The 19,893-nt window shown below is 52.2% G+C and overlaps 2 protein-coding genes across 5 annotated transcripts in view; one reads left to right on the top strand and one right to left on the bottom strand.

The window, feature by feature from the left end:
* The window catches only part of NSD1 (nuclear receptor binding SET domain protein 1), a 66,700-nt gene extending 49,570 nt beyond the window's left edge, over positions 1-17,130 (top strand). For all 4 annotated transcript variants that reach the window (XM_074915792.1, XM_074915790.1, XM_074915793.1 and 1 more), the window contains exons 20-23: positions 106-247; positions 685-791; positions 3,940-4,144; positions 8,114-17,130. In XM_074915792.1, the coding sequence (XP_074771893.1) occupies positions 106-247; positions 685-791; positions 3,940-4,144; positions 8,114-10,446 (2,787 nt within the window). In that variant the 3' untranslated portion in view covers positions 10,447-17,130. The remainder of the gene's footprint in view (positions 1-105; positions 248-684; positions 792-3,939; positions 4,145-8,113) is intronic.
* A 117-nt stretch (positions 17,131-17,247) lies between these two features.
* RAB24 (RAB24, member RAS oncogene family) lies at positions 17,248-19,866 on the bottom strand. The gene is made up of 8 exons (XM_074915794.1): positions 19,719-19,866; positions 19,375-19,443; positions 19,184-19,262; positions 19,000-19,067; positions 18,797-18,896; positions 18,369-18,419; positions 18,189-18,251; positions 17,248-17,705 (listed from the first exon to the last, which is right to left on the bottom strand). The coding sequence occupies exons 1-8, from the start codon at positions 19,833-19,835 to the stop codon at positions 17,641-17,643; spliced, it is 612 nt and encodes a 203-aa protein (XP_074771895.1). The 5' UTR covers positions 19,836-19,866; the 3' UTR covers positions 17,248-17,640.
* Positions 19,867-19,893: the final 27 nt, after the last annotated feature.

Raw genomic sequence — 19,893 nt, 5'->3', positions numbered from 1 at the left:
ACTGACTAATGCTTTCCTGGTATGCTGCTACCTGTGCTGCAGTGGCTTGAACAGGAAATAATAGTTTACTAAATATGTTTTTGTGGGTTTTCTTTTAAATTTCAGGATCGAATCATTGATGCTGGGCCAAAGGGCAATTATGCTCGGTTCATGAACCATTGCTGCCAGCCAAACTGTGAGACTCAGAAATGGTGTGTGAACGGCGATACTCGGGTGGGGCTCTTCGCAATTGTAAATATCAAAGCTGGTAAGGAACCCCTTTCCATCAGTACCCACAGTTAAAAGCGTGGGAGTGTTTCTGTAAGGAAAGTGGAGGGTTTGTAGCTCCCTGGGAAGGTATTTAATTTTTGTTTTCACATAGGCAGTCATAAGACTTAACACCAGCACTGACATAATGAAACACATACACCCATGGTATAAATGGAGGCTCATAGTTCTAATTTACAGGGTCAAGAAATGAAACTAAGCATGCTACAGTGTGGCATTGAACGCCCTTTCTGGCGTGGGGTTGTACTGAATTTCCAATCCACACAGATCTATGGGGAGATTAATACTTGGTATCCTTGTGTAGTTGTGACAGTCATTTGTGTCATTATAATTTAAAAGTGCTTTTACTTCAGCAGTAAGATGTTCTGCTTCATAGTTCATTACAACTTGCTTGGTTTTGATCTGCTTTTGTGCCAGGGACTGAGCTGACTTTCAACTACAATCTGGAGTGTTTGGGAAATGGAAAGACCGTTTGTAAATGTGGTGCCCCAAACTGCAGTGGCTTCCTAGGAGTAAGGCCAAAGGTATGATGCCCCCCTTTAAGCTTTTGTTCTTCTGAAGTGTATCTTTGTTGCAGAGATCTCAGGAAGGGCGATCCGTTTTCAGTATGACCATGAAAACACTCTTGAAATGAGTTGAATATCCAAGTTTTCATTCTGAGAGTGCAGTTCTTAGACCTGAATTATTATAGTTGCTATAAATTAATGACAGGAAATTGTATTTTACAGCAAAAGAATAAATGAAAGCTTTTTTTCAGACTTTTCGGCTTACTAGCATGACAATTTCCATCACATTAGAGGGGCCACAGCTCAGCCCATCTCCCAAAGTAAAGGCCTGAGTAAATTGTGAACATAATGGAAGGCCCGCAAACTCACATTCCTTCAGACTTGGAGTTGATTTAGAGCCAGAAGGCTTCTACATCACCACCTTCACTGCAGTAAGAAAGTTCCTGGGTTTTTTTCCTTCTTTTGGTTAAGTGACTGAAGTGCAGACAGGAACAAGAAATTTCCCATGACTGAGGTAGAAAAATCACTAGCTTTTAGAACTACCTGACTTTTGAGAGCTTCATGTTGTAACTGTAATATTGCAGTAACAGGAATTGATTTCAGTTACCTTCTTGTGTGAGCTGCTTCTCACTGGAAAAATGAAACAACAGGAGCAGTTGGCCGAGTTCCCAGCTGTCACCAGCTACATCTATGTCTCAGCTGTTGGTTTGTTTCAAGAGCTTCACCAAATCGGTCTGTAATCCCTCTGCTCTGGCATGTGGGTACTGGCGGCTTACCCACAGTTAAGGGTTAAAAGCTCCAGCAACACGGTTGTTAAACCCCGTCAATATAGAGGGAAGGTTTTGTGAATTCTCCAGAGAGCTTAGTTCTGCAGAAAAATTAACTTAGGGTAAAAAACCCCCGATGTCTTTCAGAAGTTGACAGATGAGGTGAATTACACATCTGATTTATGTAGTTCTTTTTTGGGTTGCAATTTAAGGTTCAATTGATTTTGTGCTGCTCCTGTGTTATACATGGCTTGACTGTCATTTTTTCCCTGAAATTGCAGGTTGCATGATGGAAATCAGAGAAAGGTGCCCTTTAGTTGGCATTAATGTTCCTTTGTGATGCCTGAGGCGACAAATTCCATCTTGATGAGATGGGCTAAGAAACAATACCCAAGAAAACAGTACCTTGGTGTTTGTTTTTTTTTTTTTTAAATTCATCCCACAATAGATACATTTTTAATCTTCCTGAAGATACAGCAAGACAAAACTTGATTATGCTGATTATACTCGAGTTCACTCTTTAAAGGGACCTTTCTAACTGCGAGTGTGGAAGAATGCTTGGAAGTCCCTTGTACTGCAGTGAGCAAGTGAGAATCGCTTAGTCCAGCTGTTAGACCTTGCTTAGACATTCAAATTAGCTGTGAAAGGTTTTCCTTGTTCTCTTTGTAATTAGCTGGCGGAGGTGCTAAGCGCTGAGAATAGGTGGAATAGTTTAGGTGGAGTGATTTCACTGTCACCGTTTTCGGTTATAAGAAAGGCCTGACTTGTCCCCATTGTCAATGAGAATGATGGTATGAAAACAGAACTATCCACATGTGAAGGGGAAGGAGGCAGTCAAGAGGTGTAGCTCCCTGGTGGCAGGACGCCTAGCTAACTGCTGTGGAATTTTAAAATTGTAGGTCTGGAGACAAATGTTTTTAAATGTTTTTGTGTTGTTGTTTTTAATCGTGATAGAAGAGTGATGAAAATAGTGCCCAATATTTATGCAGAATAAAGATGCAAAAAATCACCTCATAGGCATCGTCTCAGCACACAAAGATTTTCTGCATGGAAAACACGTATTGGGACACGAAGATATGTGTAAAATGGCATAAAATTTAGTTCGTGTCTGTTTAGCTAAACTAAACTGACAGTGATTTGATAAGGTCACTGATTGGGACAGGTAGCATATTTATGGAGTTGAGTGTTTGGTACAGCAGTAGGCTTAGGCTGGAGAGGATCCGAGCTATGGGGTCAGGAGTGGTCTGAGCACCTAGCTTGAAGTGGGGTGGGAGGCAGCACTGGAGGAAGCCTTAGGCCAGAGAAGAGACCACTTAAGCCATTTAGATGCCAATCTTGGAAGCAGTGTGGTTATTTCATTACTGCCTGTAGCACAGCTGTTGGAAGTAGTAGTGGTTGAACTGTACTAATGACACAAAGATGTCAGGTGGTGTTAGTGTGGGAGAAGGAGAGGATGGAGCAGTTGCAAAGGAGTAGCTGGATATAACTGGGAATGGGCTGGACTTCAGAGATTTGGCATGGCAGAGTACACACCTGGAGGTTAATAGCAGAAACAAATCTGCCATGAGGTCATCAGTGAGCAGTCCTGGTGAAGAAGGGGCCATTGTGCAGTTCAGCTGCTGCAGGACTGAACTGCTGTTGGGACGCAGCTGTGAAAAAGGGAAATGCAGGTGGAGCTTTGGGAGGGATTTCCTATTCTTTTGGAGAAGTGTTGATGTCATTGTACACTGCCTGTGGGGTGTCATCTAAAGTAGCATGTATAATTCTGTCACCCGTGTTTGAGAGAAATAAACTCAGTAGGGGCAGAGAAAAGCCGTTAGGAAGGCAGGGTACAGACTGTGAAAGTGCTTGGTTTGTGAGAAGGAGAGTGTGTCCTGGTGGTTAATTCAGGGATAGAGAAAAACTTCTGCCAAAAAGAGCAGCATTGACAGTAGAACAAATAGGTCTAAACTGATCACAGATAAATTGAGACTGAAAACGGAGAGATGAGTGAGGAATGTCAGAGTGCAGGAAGGCCTGGGAGAGTCTCCTCATCAGTCATGGGTACAAGGAGACCTGGCTGCTTTGACTGAGGACTGAAGAGTCCATGAGAAGTGGCATGAGCTCAGTGTGACACCAGGCAGTCCCTGCTTCCTCATTCTGCTGTTGCTAATTGTATATATCCCATGTTTAACCAGCCTTCGGTGCAGAGCTTCCAGGCTCTTAAAGAAAAAAGAACTATGTGCTGTAGTAAACTGATTGACAAATCTTGATAAGCACTGTAGAGATGCTACGTACGTTGCAGGTATGGCTGACAGTGGGATTTTTATTTCAGGGTTTGTGATTATCTCCACTGTAGCAGGAAGGGAACAGATGGAAGGGACAGAGACCTGCATTAACTGACATTGTCTCACCCGCAGAGCCAACCCAACCTCACCGAGGAAAAGTCCAAGAAGCTAAAGAGACGGCCGCAGATGAAGCGCAGGTCGCAGGCGGAGGTGATGAAGGAGAGAGAGGATGAGTGTTTCAGCTGTGGGGACGGAGGGCAGCTAGTTTCTTGTAAGAAGCCAGGCTGCCCCAAGGTGTACCACGCAGACTGCCTCAACCTGACCAAGAGACCTGCAGGTCAGTGCTCTGCACAGCTGGGCTCTGCTTGGGTCACGGCCTTGGCTGGAGGTGTCCCAGGCACTGCCCACCACTCTGCACTCACTTCACAGCATATTAAAATTGGAGAGATCTTACTCACTTGAAGGGACTTTGTGGCCCACATGACACAACCCTGGTTTGCACCCCCCTGTGACTGCAAAAAGAATCATTGATTGCTGAAAAGAGAGCTGGTCCTTGCCCATGAAACGTGCTTGTGAGCTGACCCCATTGTTGGGGCCTGGCAGAGGATAGTCCCAACAGCAGTTGAGATATTGGTTCCTCAGATTAGCCATTTTCCCAAAGTTGAAGACAATTGAGTGAATTGAATGGTGAGGAAAAGCATTGGTGGAAAATAGGAGTTTGAGAAGAATGTGTTAGATGTCTGAATAGCCATGAGTTCGTAGTTAAGAAAGAGAACAGTATCAAAGCATATCCTAGTTTGCGGTGAAATGAGGGCAGACATTTGAAATATAAAGAAAAAAACCTCAAAAAGTATGTCTAGTTGTGTGCAGAGAAAGAAATAGTTTCTCTGCATGACTGATAAAACAGTTTCTAGTTTGTTAGCTCAAGATGTGCAAAGTAACATCTATTGAAGGGAAAGGTCTAAGTTGCATTTAAAATTCTTAAAGGACCTGGTTGAGGAGAATATGTCCTCTGTGGTTTTGGTTTGTCTTGGTTACTAAAGGAGTTCCTGCAACCGTTCCTGCAACCTGTAATGAGTGTTCAGGTTTAACCAATGCTCAGAAAGGGAAAGAGTTTGACCTGAGTCTTAGTAGGCTGGTTAGCCTGATTTCTGCCAGGCCAGGAGGATGGAAAAGCTGATACGAGGTCAAGTGTCAAAGAACTAAATGTTAAGAGTCTCAACAATGCTAGATAGCAAGTTTTTAGGTGCAATGAGTCATCAAACCTAATGTAGGTGTTTTGCTAAGATAATAAATTTGGTTAATAAAAGCAACTTCATTGAAGTAATTTGTTTAGGGGATTGTAAATACTTTGATTTGATACTGTAAGCACTGTGATAATTAGTAGTTCTCTTTGCAACTCTGTGCAGTGTTTCCTGAGCACGTCAGAGGCAGGCTGAGAAACATGGTACCAAGCGGTCTCTGAAAGCAACTGCCAGGAGAGTCACGGTGACAGTGTTTCTGTTGTGCACTGCAGGGAGCCAGAACTGGACTTTCAGCACCTCTAGCTGTAATTTGGCAGAAGGTGTAGAAGGGCTAGTAGCATATTTTGTAGATGACAGAAATTATGTGTGTGCATGTGTGAAGTTTTGGGGAGAATAGGGCATTTATACAGAAGAGCTTGATTTGCTTGTTGAACAAACGCTGCTCAGGTCATTCCTATGGAACATCATCATTCAGGGAGAGGGAGTCCTGAATACCATCTTTCTATACAGTTTTGTGTGCAACATCCTGGCAGGTTTTCTGTGCTTTTAAGTCTTGAATAAAGGAAAATCTAGCCTGTTCTCCTGCTTTCCATTTGAAAAACTTCTCCTAACAGCCTGACAAAGGATTGCCAGCTCTCTAATATCCATTTTTTTTACATACTGGGAGACTGTTGTCTCCTTAGTCCCTTTCTGGCTGAAACAAACGCAGCCTCTCCTTGCAGCTCTTATTTTCTAAAATTATTATCCTTCATCTGCTCTGGACTGTGTTCCACTTGCCTACGCATTTTTAAAACTGTGGTAACAGGAGTATTTTAAGAGTACTGCAGCTGAGGCCTTACTAACACCAACAAAAAAGAATAATTATGGTTTGTGTTTTACATAAAATTTCTCGGGAAATAAGATTTGACTTGTTTTGCAAAAACAACTTTTATATTTGTATGTTTGTGATTTGCCCTATCTTCCTTGAGTCCTTGTCTTGATCCTTTTCACATACTTATTATTTCTTCCTCCTGCAGTCCTGCTTTGCACTGGTCTTTATTTAATTGCACCTTGTTGGTGCAAAAGCATCTGTCCAGTTTAAATTCTGAGCCAATCTAATCAGATTTTTGTAGTCCCTCACAGCCTTGTTATCTACCCATTTCTGTAAGAGTATTTGCTGTTCTGTTTCCAGAAGTTTAAAATAAAATACAGACTAAAATAGACTCCTGAAGGATGTCATTGGAAATGCCTTCTCGGTTTGCCAGAAGACCATTAATAGCTGTTTATTGAGAATGATTTTCAGTCAGTTGTAGCCATTTTACTCTTTTTACTCATGTAGGCTGTTATTTTTATAGCCTGCTCCTTTGAGTATCGTGCAAGACATGAAAGGTTCAGCACTTTTTACTTCAGATGTTTCCTCTGCCATGGGTATTGCTGTCAAGTAATTGGCATTTCCTGCTTGTTTGCATGTTGCTAGTTGTGTGATCTTACTTCTGAGCTCTGGGCTGTCTCTGGAGAGGCTGCTTATTCATTAGGCCTTTTATCCTGTCAAAGACCATTAGAGTGGTTTGATAGGATTTATCCTTCCTGCAACACAGTGGCAGGTTTTGACTTATTTTATTTTCCATCCATACAAATGACCTGTATAATAATAGTCCCAGAGTCTTTCCAGTGGCCAGGTTGAGTCTTGAGTGTGGCTCTCTGTGTTGCTGATGGTGCGGAGGGAGCAGTGACAGCCTGTGCTGCAGCACTGTCAGCCTGGAAGGGGGAAAAACACGTGTAGTGTTAAACATCCCCACGATGAAAAGGATGCTGAGAAACTGGAAAAGACAGAAAAGCAGTGTGTATGTGTTTTGGGACTGGAACAGAAGCCTTGGACTGGCTTCAAAGGAGGGGCAAAACATGCTGTGTGTTGTCTCTAACCCTGGGGGAAAAACAAGGTGAGAGAGGGGAGTGGGAAGCTGAACTTGCACAAGTGCATCAAGAAATGCCCACAGCTGCTCAGTGCTGTGCTATAGTCATGCTCTCATCCAGAGCTGGAAGAGAGCTGGTAGATGAAGCCACAGATGTGCGGGCTTGGTTCAGGGAGACAGCGAAGTGCCCTGGCCCAGCTGGTGTGCAGGGCTGCTCTGCAGGGAGCTGCTCTCTGAAGCAAGATAGGGAGCTGGGGGGCAGGGTGTGGGGTGCTGGGTGTAGAATAAAGGCAGCAGGAGTATTTGGTAAGGCAGAAGCGCTGCTGGTGCTGTGGTGAGAGGTCAGGAACTTGGCTTTGTGTATTCTGGGTGAAAATGGCCTCCCTGTTCCTTGTGTTTGTGAACTGGTGAGAAGCGTTTGGCAGCAACAGCAGGAGCCTTGGCTGGGGGAGCAGGGGCCTGAGCTGGTGAGGTCATCGACAAGTGAGAAAAGCAGCAATCTCTGAAGTGTAATGTGGGTTTTTTAACTGTGATGGTGTTGATACTGATGGTGAAAGATTCAGCGTGGACGTGGAGCTCCTCGGTGAACAGCTTGGCTTTGTGTTAAGCAGTATTTTCATCATGGCCATACACAGAGGTTAAGGAAGATGCCTTTGAGTGCAGACAATAGAAACCTGCTCCCTTGAGATCATTGCCCTCTCACTTCTTCTTTCTGATAAACAGGAAGGGAGGTTGTTGGCCCAGAATTAACAAAGACTTAGATGAACCTGAGGCATCTACTTAAAAAGTTCATTGGGTGTATTATGCACACATAACTCTGTTGTCTGTGGAAGTCAGAGCCACAGAGATGTGCAAGCTGGGGGTGTCTGCTCTTCTCTAGACACACGTATTGGTTAGTGTGGTGCTGAAGTCAGATGGGGTTCTGGTCTGACTTGGTGTGGCTTGCTTGTGTTTATCATGACTGTCATCGCCCTTGTTACTTCTGAGGATGCAGGTCCCTGTTAACTGCCCGTCGAGCCTGGGAGCTATGGCAGAGACTGAGGAGGACACATAGAGTTGTATGGGAGTATTACAGGGGTGTTCCCACTCTCACCTGAACTCCCTTTGCAGCAGGCTCTTCCCCTTATACCACTCCTAAGGTATGTCTTCTCTCCTGTGTCTGTGCTGCAGGAAAATGGGAGTGCCCATGGCATCAGTGTGATGTGTGTGGTAAGGAAGCAGCTTCCTTCTGCGAGATGTGCCCCAGGTCCTTCTGCAAGCAGCACCGGGAAGGCATGCTCTTCATCTCCAAGCTGGATGGACGTTTATGCTGCACAGAGCACGATCCCTGTGGGCCTAACCCTCTAGAGCCAGGAGAAATTCGTGAGTATGTGCCTTCCATAGGAGCCCTGGCTAACGGCGAGGACACCCAGCCACCTGAGCAGCCGCCTGCAGACACAGACCTGAGCGTTGAGCCTGTGGACAGCCTACCTCAGCCTGTGGCCCTCAGACTGCAGTCACCAGAAAAGCCCCCTGCTACCCTAGCACTGAGGCTGCCGCCGTCAGACAAGCCCCCCACCACCGTAGCCCTGAGGTTGCAGCCGTCAAACAAGCCCCCCACCACCCTGGCCCTCAGGCTGCCTCCGCCAGACAAACCGCCAGCTACCCTGGCGCTGAGACTGCCACCATCAAATAAACCCCCCACCACCTTGTCACTGAGGCTGAAGCCATCCAACAAACCCCCCACCACCCTCTCGCTTCGGCTGCAGCCTTCAGACAAACCTCCCACCACCCTGTCGCTCCGCCTGCAGCCGTCAGACAGGCCCCAGGCTGCCCTGTCCCTAAGGCTGCAGTCAGAGAAGCAACCCATCATCGTAGCGCTGAGGCCTCAGGAGCCTGACAAACCTCCCACCAACGCGGTGCTGTGGCCACTGGATGAGTCCTCCAGTGATGCCTCACAGCCTCATCTGCCGAGCAAATCTCCTCCAGGAACTCCACACTCCTTGGACGAGTCGCTTGTTACTGCTGGTGCCCTGCAGCTCCAGCTGTCGGATGAGTCTCCTGCTGACCCCGGGGTCTTGGGGTTATTGGACAAGTCCCTCATTGACACCAGGACCCAGCAGCCTGAGCTGCTGGATGAATTCCCAACGAAATGCCTGCATCCTCAACTGTCAGACAGACTTCTTGCTGTAGCGGGGACCCTGCAGTCCCAGACGGTGGATGAGCCTCTTGTGGCCGATCAGCCTCAGCCATCAGACAGAGCTTCTGCCCAGAGCCCGCAGCTTCGGTCTGTGGAAGAGGCTCCCAGCTCCTTGGTGCCGCAGGTCCCAGCATCAGAGATGGCTCCTGGTCCTGGGGTGCTGTGGCCTCTGGCCCTTGAAAACGTCCCCAGCTCCCTGGTCTCACGGATCCTGCCCATGGAGAAGGCTTCTGGGTCAGCTGTGTCACGGCCCCCACCTCCAGAGAAGGCTTCCTTCTCCGGGGCACTGCGGGTCTCAGCCGTGGAGAACGCTCCCAGCCCTGGGACGCCCCGTCTCCTGCCTCTGGAGAAGGCTCCAGCCTCGGGGATGTCGCGGATCCTGCCCGCAGAGAAGGCTCCCAGCTTAGGGGCACCGCGGCCCCTGCCTCCAGAGAAGGCTCCTGGCTCCCGGTCACCGCATGTCCTGCCCATGGAGAAGGCCCTTGGCTCAGGGGCCCTGCGGATCCCGCTCACACAGAAGGCGCTCACCCCCGGGGTGCTGCGGTCCCTGCCTCCGGAGAAGGGTGCCGACTCCGGGGCCCTGCGGGTCCTGCCTCCGGAGAAGGCTCTCGGCTCTGGAGTGGCTCGGCCTCAGCTCTTGGAGAGGCCCCTCACTCTCACAACCCCGTGGCCTCAGGCATCGGACAAGCTGGCAGCTGCTGTGGCTCCTCGGCCTCAAGCCTTGGACAAGCCTCCAGCCGTGTCGGCTCCGAGGCTGTTGCTGTCAGAGAAGGCACTGCGGCCCGTCGACCAGAACGCGCAGCCAAAGGAGAGAGGAGCCCCAGTCGTGGAGCTGAGTCCTCAGCAGAAAGAGAGGACCATGTTAGCTGGCGAGCAAATCTCTTGGTCTGCTGGAAAAGCGGTGACACATGTCGGACAGGTACCTTGGCCTACGGAGAAACTACAGACACACGAGCAGACCCACTGGCCCACTGCAAAAGCCCTGACTCTTGCAGAGCAGCCTCCCCGGACAGCAGAGAAACTACCAGAGCAGACCCTTCAGCCCAGCTGGGAAGTGGCCTCAGCCCCTGCAGAGCAAACCCCTTGGACATCAGAGAGATTGCGTGCGTTTGAGCAGACCCCTCGGCCAGCCAGGGAAGCACCGGTGCCCCCGGAGCAGATGCAGTGGCTTGTCACGAACATTCAGACAATTGACCAGATTCCTTGGCTGAGTGGAAAAGCACAGACTCCTCGGGGGCAGGACCCTTTGCCTGAACAAAACACAGCGCTAGCCCGTAACCAGGATTCTGTCTGTCGTGAGTTGGCCGACTCAGAGCCAAAGTGAGGTTGGTGAATATGGGAGGCAGGTTTCAGTCTTTTAATGTTTAGGGAGGGGGAATCTTTTTTTTTTTTTTTCATTCACTTCCCTGAGCCCAGCCCCTAACCCATGCACATCCCATCCATATTCTCTCGTGACATGAGCAAGGACATTCATTTCAGTTTGAGTGTGGCCCAGCCAAAGGGAGAGAGCATCCGTGACCTTTTCCTCTTCCTTTTACAAATGGTAAAGCTGAAATAAAGAGTCCACTCTGGGTAAAAATCTCCAATTCCATTGAAATGGTCACATTACTTGATCCAGCGTGTTCGAGCTCCAGGTCTGATTCGTAGCCAGGTTCCCAGGTACAGCTAGGGGTCTTGCTCTTTTTACTGTATTTAGAGGAAGCAGATCAGTCAGGCTGCCCTGGGACTGGAGATGTTTAGGGATCAGGCGGTGAGCAGTCAGGTGTACGCCCTTGCTGGACTCTGTAGAAGCAGGGAAGGGGTTTATCTGTCGTCTGCCCAGGTCTCTGTCTCTGCAGGGTGTTGCTTTGCGAGGTTTGTCCATATGTTCACTGGGACGTGCTGCGTGTGTGGTTCACTGAAGGACAGGTATCATCTCCAGCTGAGCTGGGAGAGGAGCCCACTGCACTCGCTCAGTGCAGTTTTCTCCAGCAATAGACAATATCCATTCAGGCTCCGTTGTACAAAGCTGCGACTGGCTAGGCCCGATAAACGGGGAATCTGAAGGAGGTCAGGGAAAAAAGATCTTGGAAGAAGCCATCTGGCAGTTTTTTCATTCTTGTGTCTTAATCCTTTAGCACAGGATATGTAGAGTGTTTTCTGCACTTGAAAACATTGTGACCTATAAAGCAGCAATAGCAGAGTAGGGCAGAGCGGGTTTTCCCCAAGGTGCTGAGCACCACCCTGGCAGGGTGGTGGTTCTCCCTCTCAAAGTTCCATCCAGTCTCTCTTGACCTCTGTCGTCACCGTGAGCCAGCAGACTGAACAGACTTTTCTCCCCTTGCCTCAGAGGTGTTCAGGACATGGGCGCACCACGCCTGCTCTTCCCAGCAGCAGGATGCGCTGCCGAGCTGCACGTGAAGCCTGTACCATTCTCTACACAGCGCAGAGGCAAGGGTGCCGTAGCTGTTATCAGGACCCATCTTGACACCTTCCCCTTGGGTAGCTTCTGGCTTAACTCTTCTACAACCAAAGGAGACTTGAATTAACTGGACTGTGTTGGAGTGTGTGTGTGTGTGTGTGTGTGTGCGTGTGTGTGTCCTTCCAACTGAAAAGTAGTTCTCACACTGGAACACGGTGGGCTCCGGCAGCTGGCTGGCTTTCTTTTTTCCTCTTCTCCCTTTTCCAGTTAAGGAGATGTATAGTACCTGGTGGTCATCAGTCTGGTGTCCAGACTAGGCCTGCTGAAAGGTGTTTGCTCAAGCATTGAGGCAGAAGTTCAGTTGGCCGTGGTACTGGTGGAGCGAGCAGTAAAGTCCCAGGGACCTGCAGAGTGGCATCTTGTGACCCCTGGCACCCTCGCAGGCAGGAGGAGGACAGGCCTCCCTGGGCGGCACTGCTCGGCCCGGATGGGGTCCGCATCCTGCCGAGGAAGCACTGCTGACCGCTGACCAGTACTCTCCCACTCTCACAACACATTACCTCTGTGGTTTGCCTGAGCTTGGCTGATCCGGGTGCCTCAGCCGCGGATCTCCGTGCCCGCCCCCAGTCCCACGCGCAGCTCCAGTGTATCTCTCTCCTTCCAGGCAGACCCGTAGGTCCCTCCCCAGAAAGGGAGCGTGCCGCTCCAGGCTGACCCTCTCCCTCCCGTGTGGGGGCAGGTCCTTGTTCCCACCTGGCTTGCAAGTGCTCCCAGAGCAGACAGTCGTGAGCTTTGCAGTTGTCTATGAAGGGAGGCAGACACTTGTACCAAGACAAATCCCGATCCATCTCCTTTCCTGATGTACGCACCCCAAGACAACGTCCTGCTGTAAAGGCTGGGTGTGCTGGGCACAAGGGGACATTACCAGTGCTACAGTGCATCTCTTCTCTAGTCCGAATCATTTCAGATACTTTGTAGAATAGTTAGTGACTTCAGAAAGCTTTATGGCTTATGGAAAACTTACTGTTTAATGTTTTTTTCCGGGAAGACTGGCAGGTTAGTTCCTGCTTGCTGCTGAAACTGGGGAAATGCAAGCAGCTTGCATTTCTGCGTGACTCCTACACAAAGGGAATCAGGACAACTCCTCAGAGCCATTGAGAGAAGATGATCTAAGGGCATTCATTAACTTTTTTAAACAAAATTTAAAAAAAAAAATGGTAATGACGTTCAGTATATTAAGTATTTATCATGTGTGAGAATGAAAATAAATCTTGAATCTACATTTATAGGCCTTCCCATGAGCTGGACTTAGTCATGTAGATTGTGTAAGTAGGGTTACCTCCGTGCCAGCCGCCCAGCCAGCTACAGCTGTAACCAGAAAGGTATCTGCACTGCTCTGTCCACCTCCGCTTCGCATTGTCACGTGTTAACTAGTTACTTGTTTCATGAAAAATAAACTGTGAATATTTTTGGTGCAGGCTTTTTTAAATCTGTAAAATGGAGAAGTTCTCAATGAATTCTCGTAAGTGCAGGTTTGAAAAAAATAACTTCATTAAATTGTGTGCTCACATTGTAGGGTGAGGTTCACGGCAGCAGCAGCCTTTCATGCAGCAGGCTCTTAGCCAAAAGCTCGTTTTGAACAGTAAACGTGGATTGAACTGTTGCATGGCATTTCAAACCCACAGCCTTACTCCTGCATATCCCACGTCTCTTGTCTCCCTTCATGCCTTTTCCATGAGGATCCAGGTTTCTCACTTGCTACCTTCTAGCTACTGTCAGAAAGTTGACTTCAGTGTAACTGGGAGGCTGCTCGGTAAAATTGGCGTTTGGAAACTTCACTGAAGGAGGAAGCCAGGAAGCTGATTTTTCCTTCTTGCCCTCCCTGGGCAATGCTCTGTCAGATCAGGTTGGCTTTTTCAGGCACGCGGGGCTTGCGGAGGCAGTAGTGGTTCTGTTAGGAATGACAGACTGCTGGGTCACATCAACAAGATGGGCAAGGCCTGACCAGGTGTGGAGATAGGTCCTGGCAGCCCTACCCTGCCCCACCTGCCTTCATCCACAGGGAGCGTGAGCATGGGCTGAGAAACAGCTCCAGGCAACAAACCCCTCATGAAGGAAATGTGGGCTTCTTCAGCACTTGAGGTTACTTGCTGGTGGTGGTGGCTGGTAGCACTGCCATGGAGGAGAGGGAGATGTCTGTACCGAAGTAGTTGGGTTCATTTTCTGCAGTTCATTACTGTCTTTGGAGTTTAGCCAGTTTGAATCACTGAGGTTTGTTAAGATAGAGGAAAGCAATAGATAACACATACCCCTGGCTGACTGCTCCAGTAGAAGAGAGACTGCTGCAGCCCTGCTCTGACCTCACCGAGCCCTTGTGCTGGGCTTGTCCAGCTTTGCTGCAGCTCTCTGGCCAAGGTCATGGTGCTTTTTTGATGGGTTGGAGGGGTCTGATCACTCGGCTGCTAACAGTCTCAGGTCAGCCCTAAATGCACCCAAGGTGGGTGAGAGGTGACTCTTGTGTTTATTCACTGTTGTGTGGAGAGTTGTAGAAGCAGAATCGAGGGTGTCATTATTTCTGCTCAGAGCTGTCTGTTTCCCTGCTGTCTCAGAGAGGCTCACAGGAACTTCCCAGGCTCATGAGCCCATTCCTGCTTGTAGGAATGGCTCTCCTTCCCAGTTCTGGAGGGGAAGTGAAGGATTTGCTCCCATACAAATGCTTCGCTGGTCGACTCTCTTACTGTCAGGGTAGCCTGGCTGCCCCTGCTCCGAGCGGTGGCTTGGGGTCCCTGGCTGTGGCCTCTGTCCTGCAGCAGGACCTGCTTCAGTGGTGGAGTTCCACGGTGGGCAGGAGAGTTCCAATTGATCTTTGGTGATGGAGGAGCTCTGGTGAGGGGTGATGGCGTGGTCAGGGACTTTGATGGGCATGACCTGCCTGCCCAGGCAGGGGAGGAGGGTTGCAGAGGAGGAGCCACTGCAGGGCCTGTGGGAAGCATGGGCAGGAGGGAAGCAAGCACAGGCCACCATCCTGCGTGGCTTGTCCCATCTGCACCAGCTCACAGGGCTGGTGCCCGCTATCAGCCAGGGCTCTGGTGAATCTAGCAAAGTGGCCACTGTAAGGGATAATCAATCCCCTACTGCACGTCTTCAGATACTAACTAGCTCATGGTAGCTTGCTTTATTGCTATTCTCAAGTTAAAACTTTTCCTATTTAACAAAAAAAAACCCACAAGAACAAGATTCACTCCACAATGCACAAAGTATCCAGGTGGTACTGTGGGAGCATGCATTATAATTCAGGGTTAAACCCTGCACAGGCTTCGCTTTGAAGGTGTGGTTGTTATTAAAATTGAGGAGATGAGATGGTTGAATCTAAAGGACAGTTAAGGTGAGACGATGTGGATTGAGTGTGCTAGAAGAGCTTCAGCTCAATTTTACAGAAAAAAAGGAAGAAAAAGGAAGAAAAAGCAGCCCTAACCTTGATGCATCTCGGCAGTGGTTTAACCTGAGCACGCTGTGGATGTGTGCTGCTCCTACCTGGATGCCACAGCCAGTGTTGTGACAGGGCAGGAGGAGTTTGTTTGATAAACCTCAGACCTTCAACACCTTCTGATTATTTTTAATTTCAGCCTTAACTTCTGATTTTGCTTGATGTTTGGAATAACCGTAATTGTAACCTGCTTGTAATGTGCTTTGCCCTAAATTACTGATGAGGCTTTCGGCCTCTGCCAGCCAGTGAGTGTTAAAGCGAAGTGGCAAACCGTGCAGCTACTCTTGAGAGTAAAAAGGGGGCCGGTGAGGGCTCATGCTGTGTTTGACAGCCTGGACTTTGTCCACACTAATTACTCCCCTGTGATAGTGATAATGCAAGTGGCAGCATTTGCAGCTGAGGCTGTGCCTCTTGCAGCAGCATGGCCCGGCTGATGGGATGCTGGGGACTCCCAAGGCCTGGGAGATGGGATGCTGGAGCTTGGGGACCTCTCTGCCACTTGCCTGGCTTCAGTAGGAGTCTTGCCTGCAGGGTGGCAGTGCCCTTGCTTAGCAGGAGGTGGGAAAAGGCAAGATTTCTGCTCCGAGTCCTCCACAAGCCATCTAAGGAAAGTCGGGCGCAGGGGAACAGCATGCCTCAGCTTGGGCTGGAGAAGTGGCAGTGATGGACAGTCCCTACAGCACTGAATCTACCTCCTAGGGAAATCTGAGAAATGGATGTTGCTATGTCCTATTTCAAGGTAAAGTTTTAATCAGTTTGCCCTTGGCGAAGCACTTGGGCTATTGTGGTGCTATTGTAAACCGTTCGGCAGCTTAGCACAGTAGGGCTGAACTCACGGCTCCTGGCCTGCGGGCTGGAGGTTTCTTCGTTGGCTGAATCCTGTCCCCCTGTAGCTGGGGCTGGGCTTTGGCACGTGTGATGGAAACAGGACAAGGTGTGACTCGGTTCCTTCGATTTATGATGGCTTTGAGACTCAAACCAGTGTGCCAGTGGGGCCCCGTGGGCGTAGGGAGCGAGTGGAGCCACGTGAAGCAAGGCAGGTGTCCGCTAACTGCATGTTCTTTGTGTCCGTTTGGTACTGAGCTGGTTTCAGTTTTTGTTTTTTTTCTGATGTTTCCGAGTTGTTGACTTCAAGGAACTGGGTTTTGTGTATTTTTTTAGACACTGGGAACTTGTTAAAAGGAAAAGCAGCAGCACCGGGAGGCTCAAGGTGGAGCGTGGCTGGAGCTGAGGGCGGCCCAGGCCAGCGCGGGTGGGAGGAGGTCAGATGTGTCAGCAGCGGCTGGCGCAGGCAGGGAGCAGCTCTCCCTGCGACAGGCAGAAGCCTTCCCGCGCCCGTGCTCCCGGCGTGCTTAACTGTGGTGCCGAGTTCACCGCCCCGCCAGCCTGCTCGCCTCCGAGACACCGAACGTGTCCGATACCGCGCCTGGCTTTGACTGTCCCCTGCCACCCTCCGGTGCCACATGCTCTTGGCTGGGGTTCTGCCTGCCGGCTAGGCTGGGGGTCCCGGGGGGGCGGCCCTGGCTGCCCGCTGCCCCCTCCTCGGGGCCGGGGAGGAAGGACATGGGGGGCCACCCGTAGCAGCGGCATAAGTTGTGCTGAAGCTGTGAGCGGGAAGTTTGCTCAGAGGTGGGGAAGCCTTGCTGTGAGCAGCCCCACGCTGCGCCCTGCCCCCACGGAGGTTTGTTTGCAGCAGAGGGGAGTCCCCCGCAGGATCCCATCCCCCGCAGGGTCCCGTACCCCGACACGGTGGGAGTTGAGGTGCCTGGCTGAAGCGGGAGCTGGCCGGAGCTGAGGGCGGGTGCTGGGGTGGTGGCCGGGGTGAGCACTGTGGGGGACGCAGGGGTGGTTGGCCCTGGCTGGGACTCACCTGTCAGTTCCAAGCGGGGATGCCAGGTGAGAGAAACCTACATATTTCCAGCATGTATATTATTTTTAGAAGAGGGAGAGGGGAGAGTCTTGGACCATTGATTACTTTCATTTTGCTCCCCTTAGACTGTTGGCTGTGTATGTGAAACTTATAATGAAATGAGGGTTGCCCTGCCCAGGTGCTCCCAGAACATGTACTGTAATTCTTTGTATATAGAAGAAAAAAATTACTGTAAAGTAAAGTTTAACTTTACTCTCGATGTCCTCTTGTTGTTTGTCTCGCCAAGCGGGGGGGTGCGGGGGGAGCCCGGCTGCGCCCGGACACCCAGGGCAGGGAGGGGAGAGCCCCGACAGCCTTGCAGGCAGGGGACGGCTCAGACCACAATGAGTTTTATTTACATTGTACACGAGAGAAGACGCTTAAATAAATCTGCAAAGAATCAGGCAGCATCTCCGAGAGAATAAGTTAATAGCCACCGCTGGGCCACAGCAGTGACTGGGGGGAAGCGGCTCCCGCAGACACCGGCTGGCAGGGAGAGGGTCCCCAGGGGTGACGGCCCGCGGCTCCCGGCACCGCAGGAGGCTCCTGGCACTGCAGGGCAGCCCTCGGCCGCCCCACACACCAGGATGAGAGCAGTCTGCAGTGCCGCTATGTTGCGGACGGGCCCGTACAGCTAAAACACAGCAGGTAAAAACCCAGAGGAGTCTGGCGTGTGCTGGCTGCCCGGCCGGCAGCAGCAGTTCCCTTTTGACAGGAGGTCTCAGTGGTGGCAGCAGCTGTAGAAGTAGGCACCGCTCCTCTGGCCCAGGTCAACGCCCTTCTCCTCTGGAAGAGAGCAGGAGTGGCAGGCTGCTGGCACATCCACCCCGTGAAGTGGAAGCCATGTGGGAGCCCAAAAGCTGCTGGTCCTAGGCCTGGGCCCTGACGGGTCCCTCGGGGAGGGGTTCGGTGCCCCCGCAGAGCAGCAGCGAGGCTCATGGCCACGGCACGGCCCAGGGCTGCAGGCATAGCCGGGCTGAGCAGGCCTGGTGCAGAGCTGAGAGCCAGTCCTAGCTCCTGGCTGCCCGTTTGCCAAAGGCCACCTGTGGCCCAGTTGGGCAGACGTGCCGAGCCTGGCCTGAGTCGGGATGACGCCGTGACAGGACCCAAGCTCTGCAGGACAATCCCTGACCGCAGCAGCCCCAGGGAGCGGGGAGGTGAGGAAGGGTCAGACCCCACAGCACTCATCCTCCGCACCCTCTCCAGGGGCACGTGCACCCCCTGGCACAGGAGAAGGTATTTGGGGAGGGATGGGTCCTGCCTGCTCACCTGTCATCACCTGGAAGGCGGTGAAGTGGACATAGTCTTCGGCCACCTTCTGGAACAGCTCATCTGGGGGCAGAACGGGCAGGGTGGCTATGGGCAGCCCCACCACCAGGCACAGATTTCCCCCCCTGCCCCGGGTCCTGCTTGGGCAGGGGCACAGCTGGCAGCGAGAGGGCTACTCACCCACACTCTGGCCTGTCTTGCTAGAGGTCTCGAAGAGCTCTGCCTTGATCTCTGAAACAAGGGCCTGGGTTAGTGCTTGCTGCGGGTGCAGGATATGGCCCCATGGGCTCAGCTCCCCCCTCCGGAGTCACCCCTTGAGCACAGCTGCCAACAGCAGGGGCCAGGGCAGGGCCTCGCACTCGCAGCCCCGCTGCCTTGCCTGTGTCAGGACAGGCTGTGCCCAGGGAGGTCCCTGGCAGAGCTGAGGCCTCACCGCACCAGGAGCCCTGGTGCCTGGAGCCACCAGGACGAGGGCAGAGCCCCTCGCGCATGCCGGGCGCACAGAGATGCAGCAGCTTTGTCCCCCCTCGCTCCGCACCAGGGAGCCCGGGAAGGGCTGTCACCGCCCAGCCACGAGCATCCTGGCCCCATGCGGTGCCCGGCCATACCGTCAGCGTAATCCTGCACGTCGTGGAAGTCGACCCCTCTCTTCCTCCTGTCCTCTTCCAGCAGGTCACTCTTGGTGCCGCACAGGTAGATCCGGCAGCCCTGTGGCAGGCGGAGGGGGGAGAAAGTGCCCACGGGCCCAGCACTGCCACCAGCTCCCCTTGCCCTCCAGCGAGGCTCGGTGGCCCCCCTGCCCCCCCCGTACCTCCTCGCAGTTCTGCAGCTCATTCACCCAGAACTTGGCACGTTGGAAACTGCTGCTGTCAGTGAGATCTGGGGGAGAGGGCTCAGGGTTTGCCCCCTCCCTCATGCGCCTGCCTGCCACCACCCCAGCCCGTGGCCTTCACGGCCGCCAGCTCCCTCCTCACCCCACAGCACCGTGCCCTCACCGTAGCAGACGACGGCGGCCCGTGCCCCACGGTAGTAGATGCGGCTCATGGCCTCGTAGCGCTCCGAGCCAGCCGTGTCCTGGGGGGTGACAGGGAAGCGCTCAGGTGTGGGGGGCGGTTTTGGGGGTCCCCCCGTGTCAGGGGGGTGGCCGGGCATGGTGCTGGGGTGCTGGCACTGCCCCCGCGCTTACCCAGATGCCCAGAGTCACCGTCTGGTCCCCCACAGACATCACCTTGGCCACGAAGGCGGCCCCGATCGTCTGGAAGAAAAGCAGGAGGAGCGGTGGGACCGGCCCGGGGCCGTGGCGGGGGCCTGCACAGGGATGTGGAGCGGGGACCGGGGGGGGGCACCTGGGGGGGAACCGGCCGCAGGGACACGCGGGAACACGCTCGGGGACGTGGGAGGCACCATCCCGGGGACACGGTGGGGAAAGAGCCCGAGGGCGCGGGAGGGAGGCGGGCACCACCCCGGGGATGGGGGGGGCCACACGGCCCGTCCCGTGGGCAGCGCGGGGGGCGCGGTGCGGGCACTCACGTTCTGGTAGGGCCCGGGCCGGAAGCGGCGGTGGGCGCAGCGCTCCACCAGGCTGCTCTTGCCCACCCCCTCCTGCCCCAGCAGCACCACCTTGGCGTCCACCCGCCGCCCGCTCATCCCGCCGCCGCCGCCGCCGCGGGGCGGGGCCGGGGGGGCGCGGGCGGGGCCGGCGCGG

This window comes from Athene noctua, chromosome 12 (genome assembly GCF_965140245.1).
Source record: "Athene noctua chromosome 12, bAthNoc1.hap1.1, whole genome shotgun sequence".
Classification (NCBI taxonomy): Eukaryota; Metazoa; Chordata; class Aves; order Strigiformes; family Strigidae; genus Athene; species Athene noctua.
This window is presented reverse-complemented; position numbering and strand designations above follow the sequence as displayed.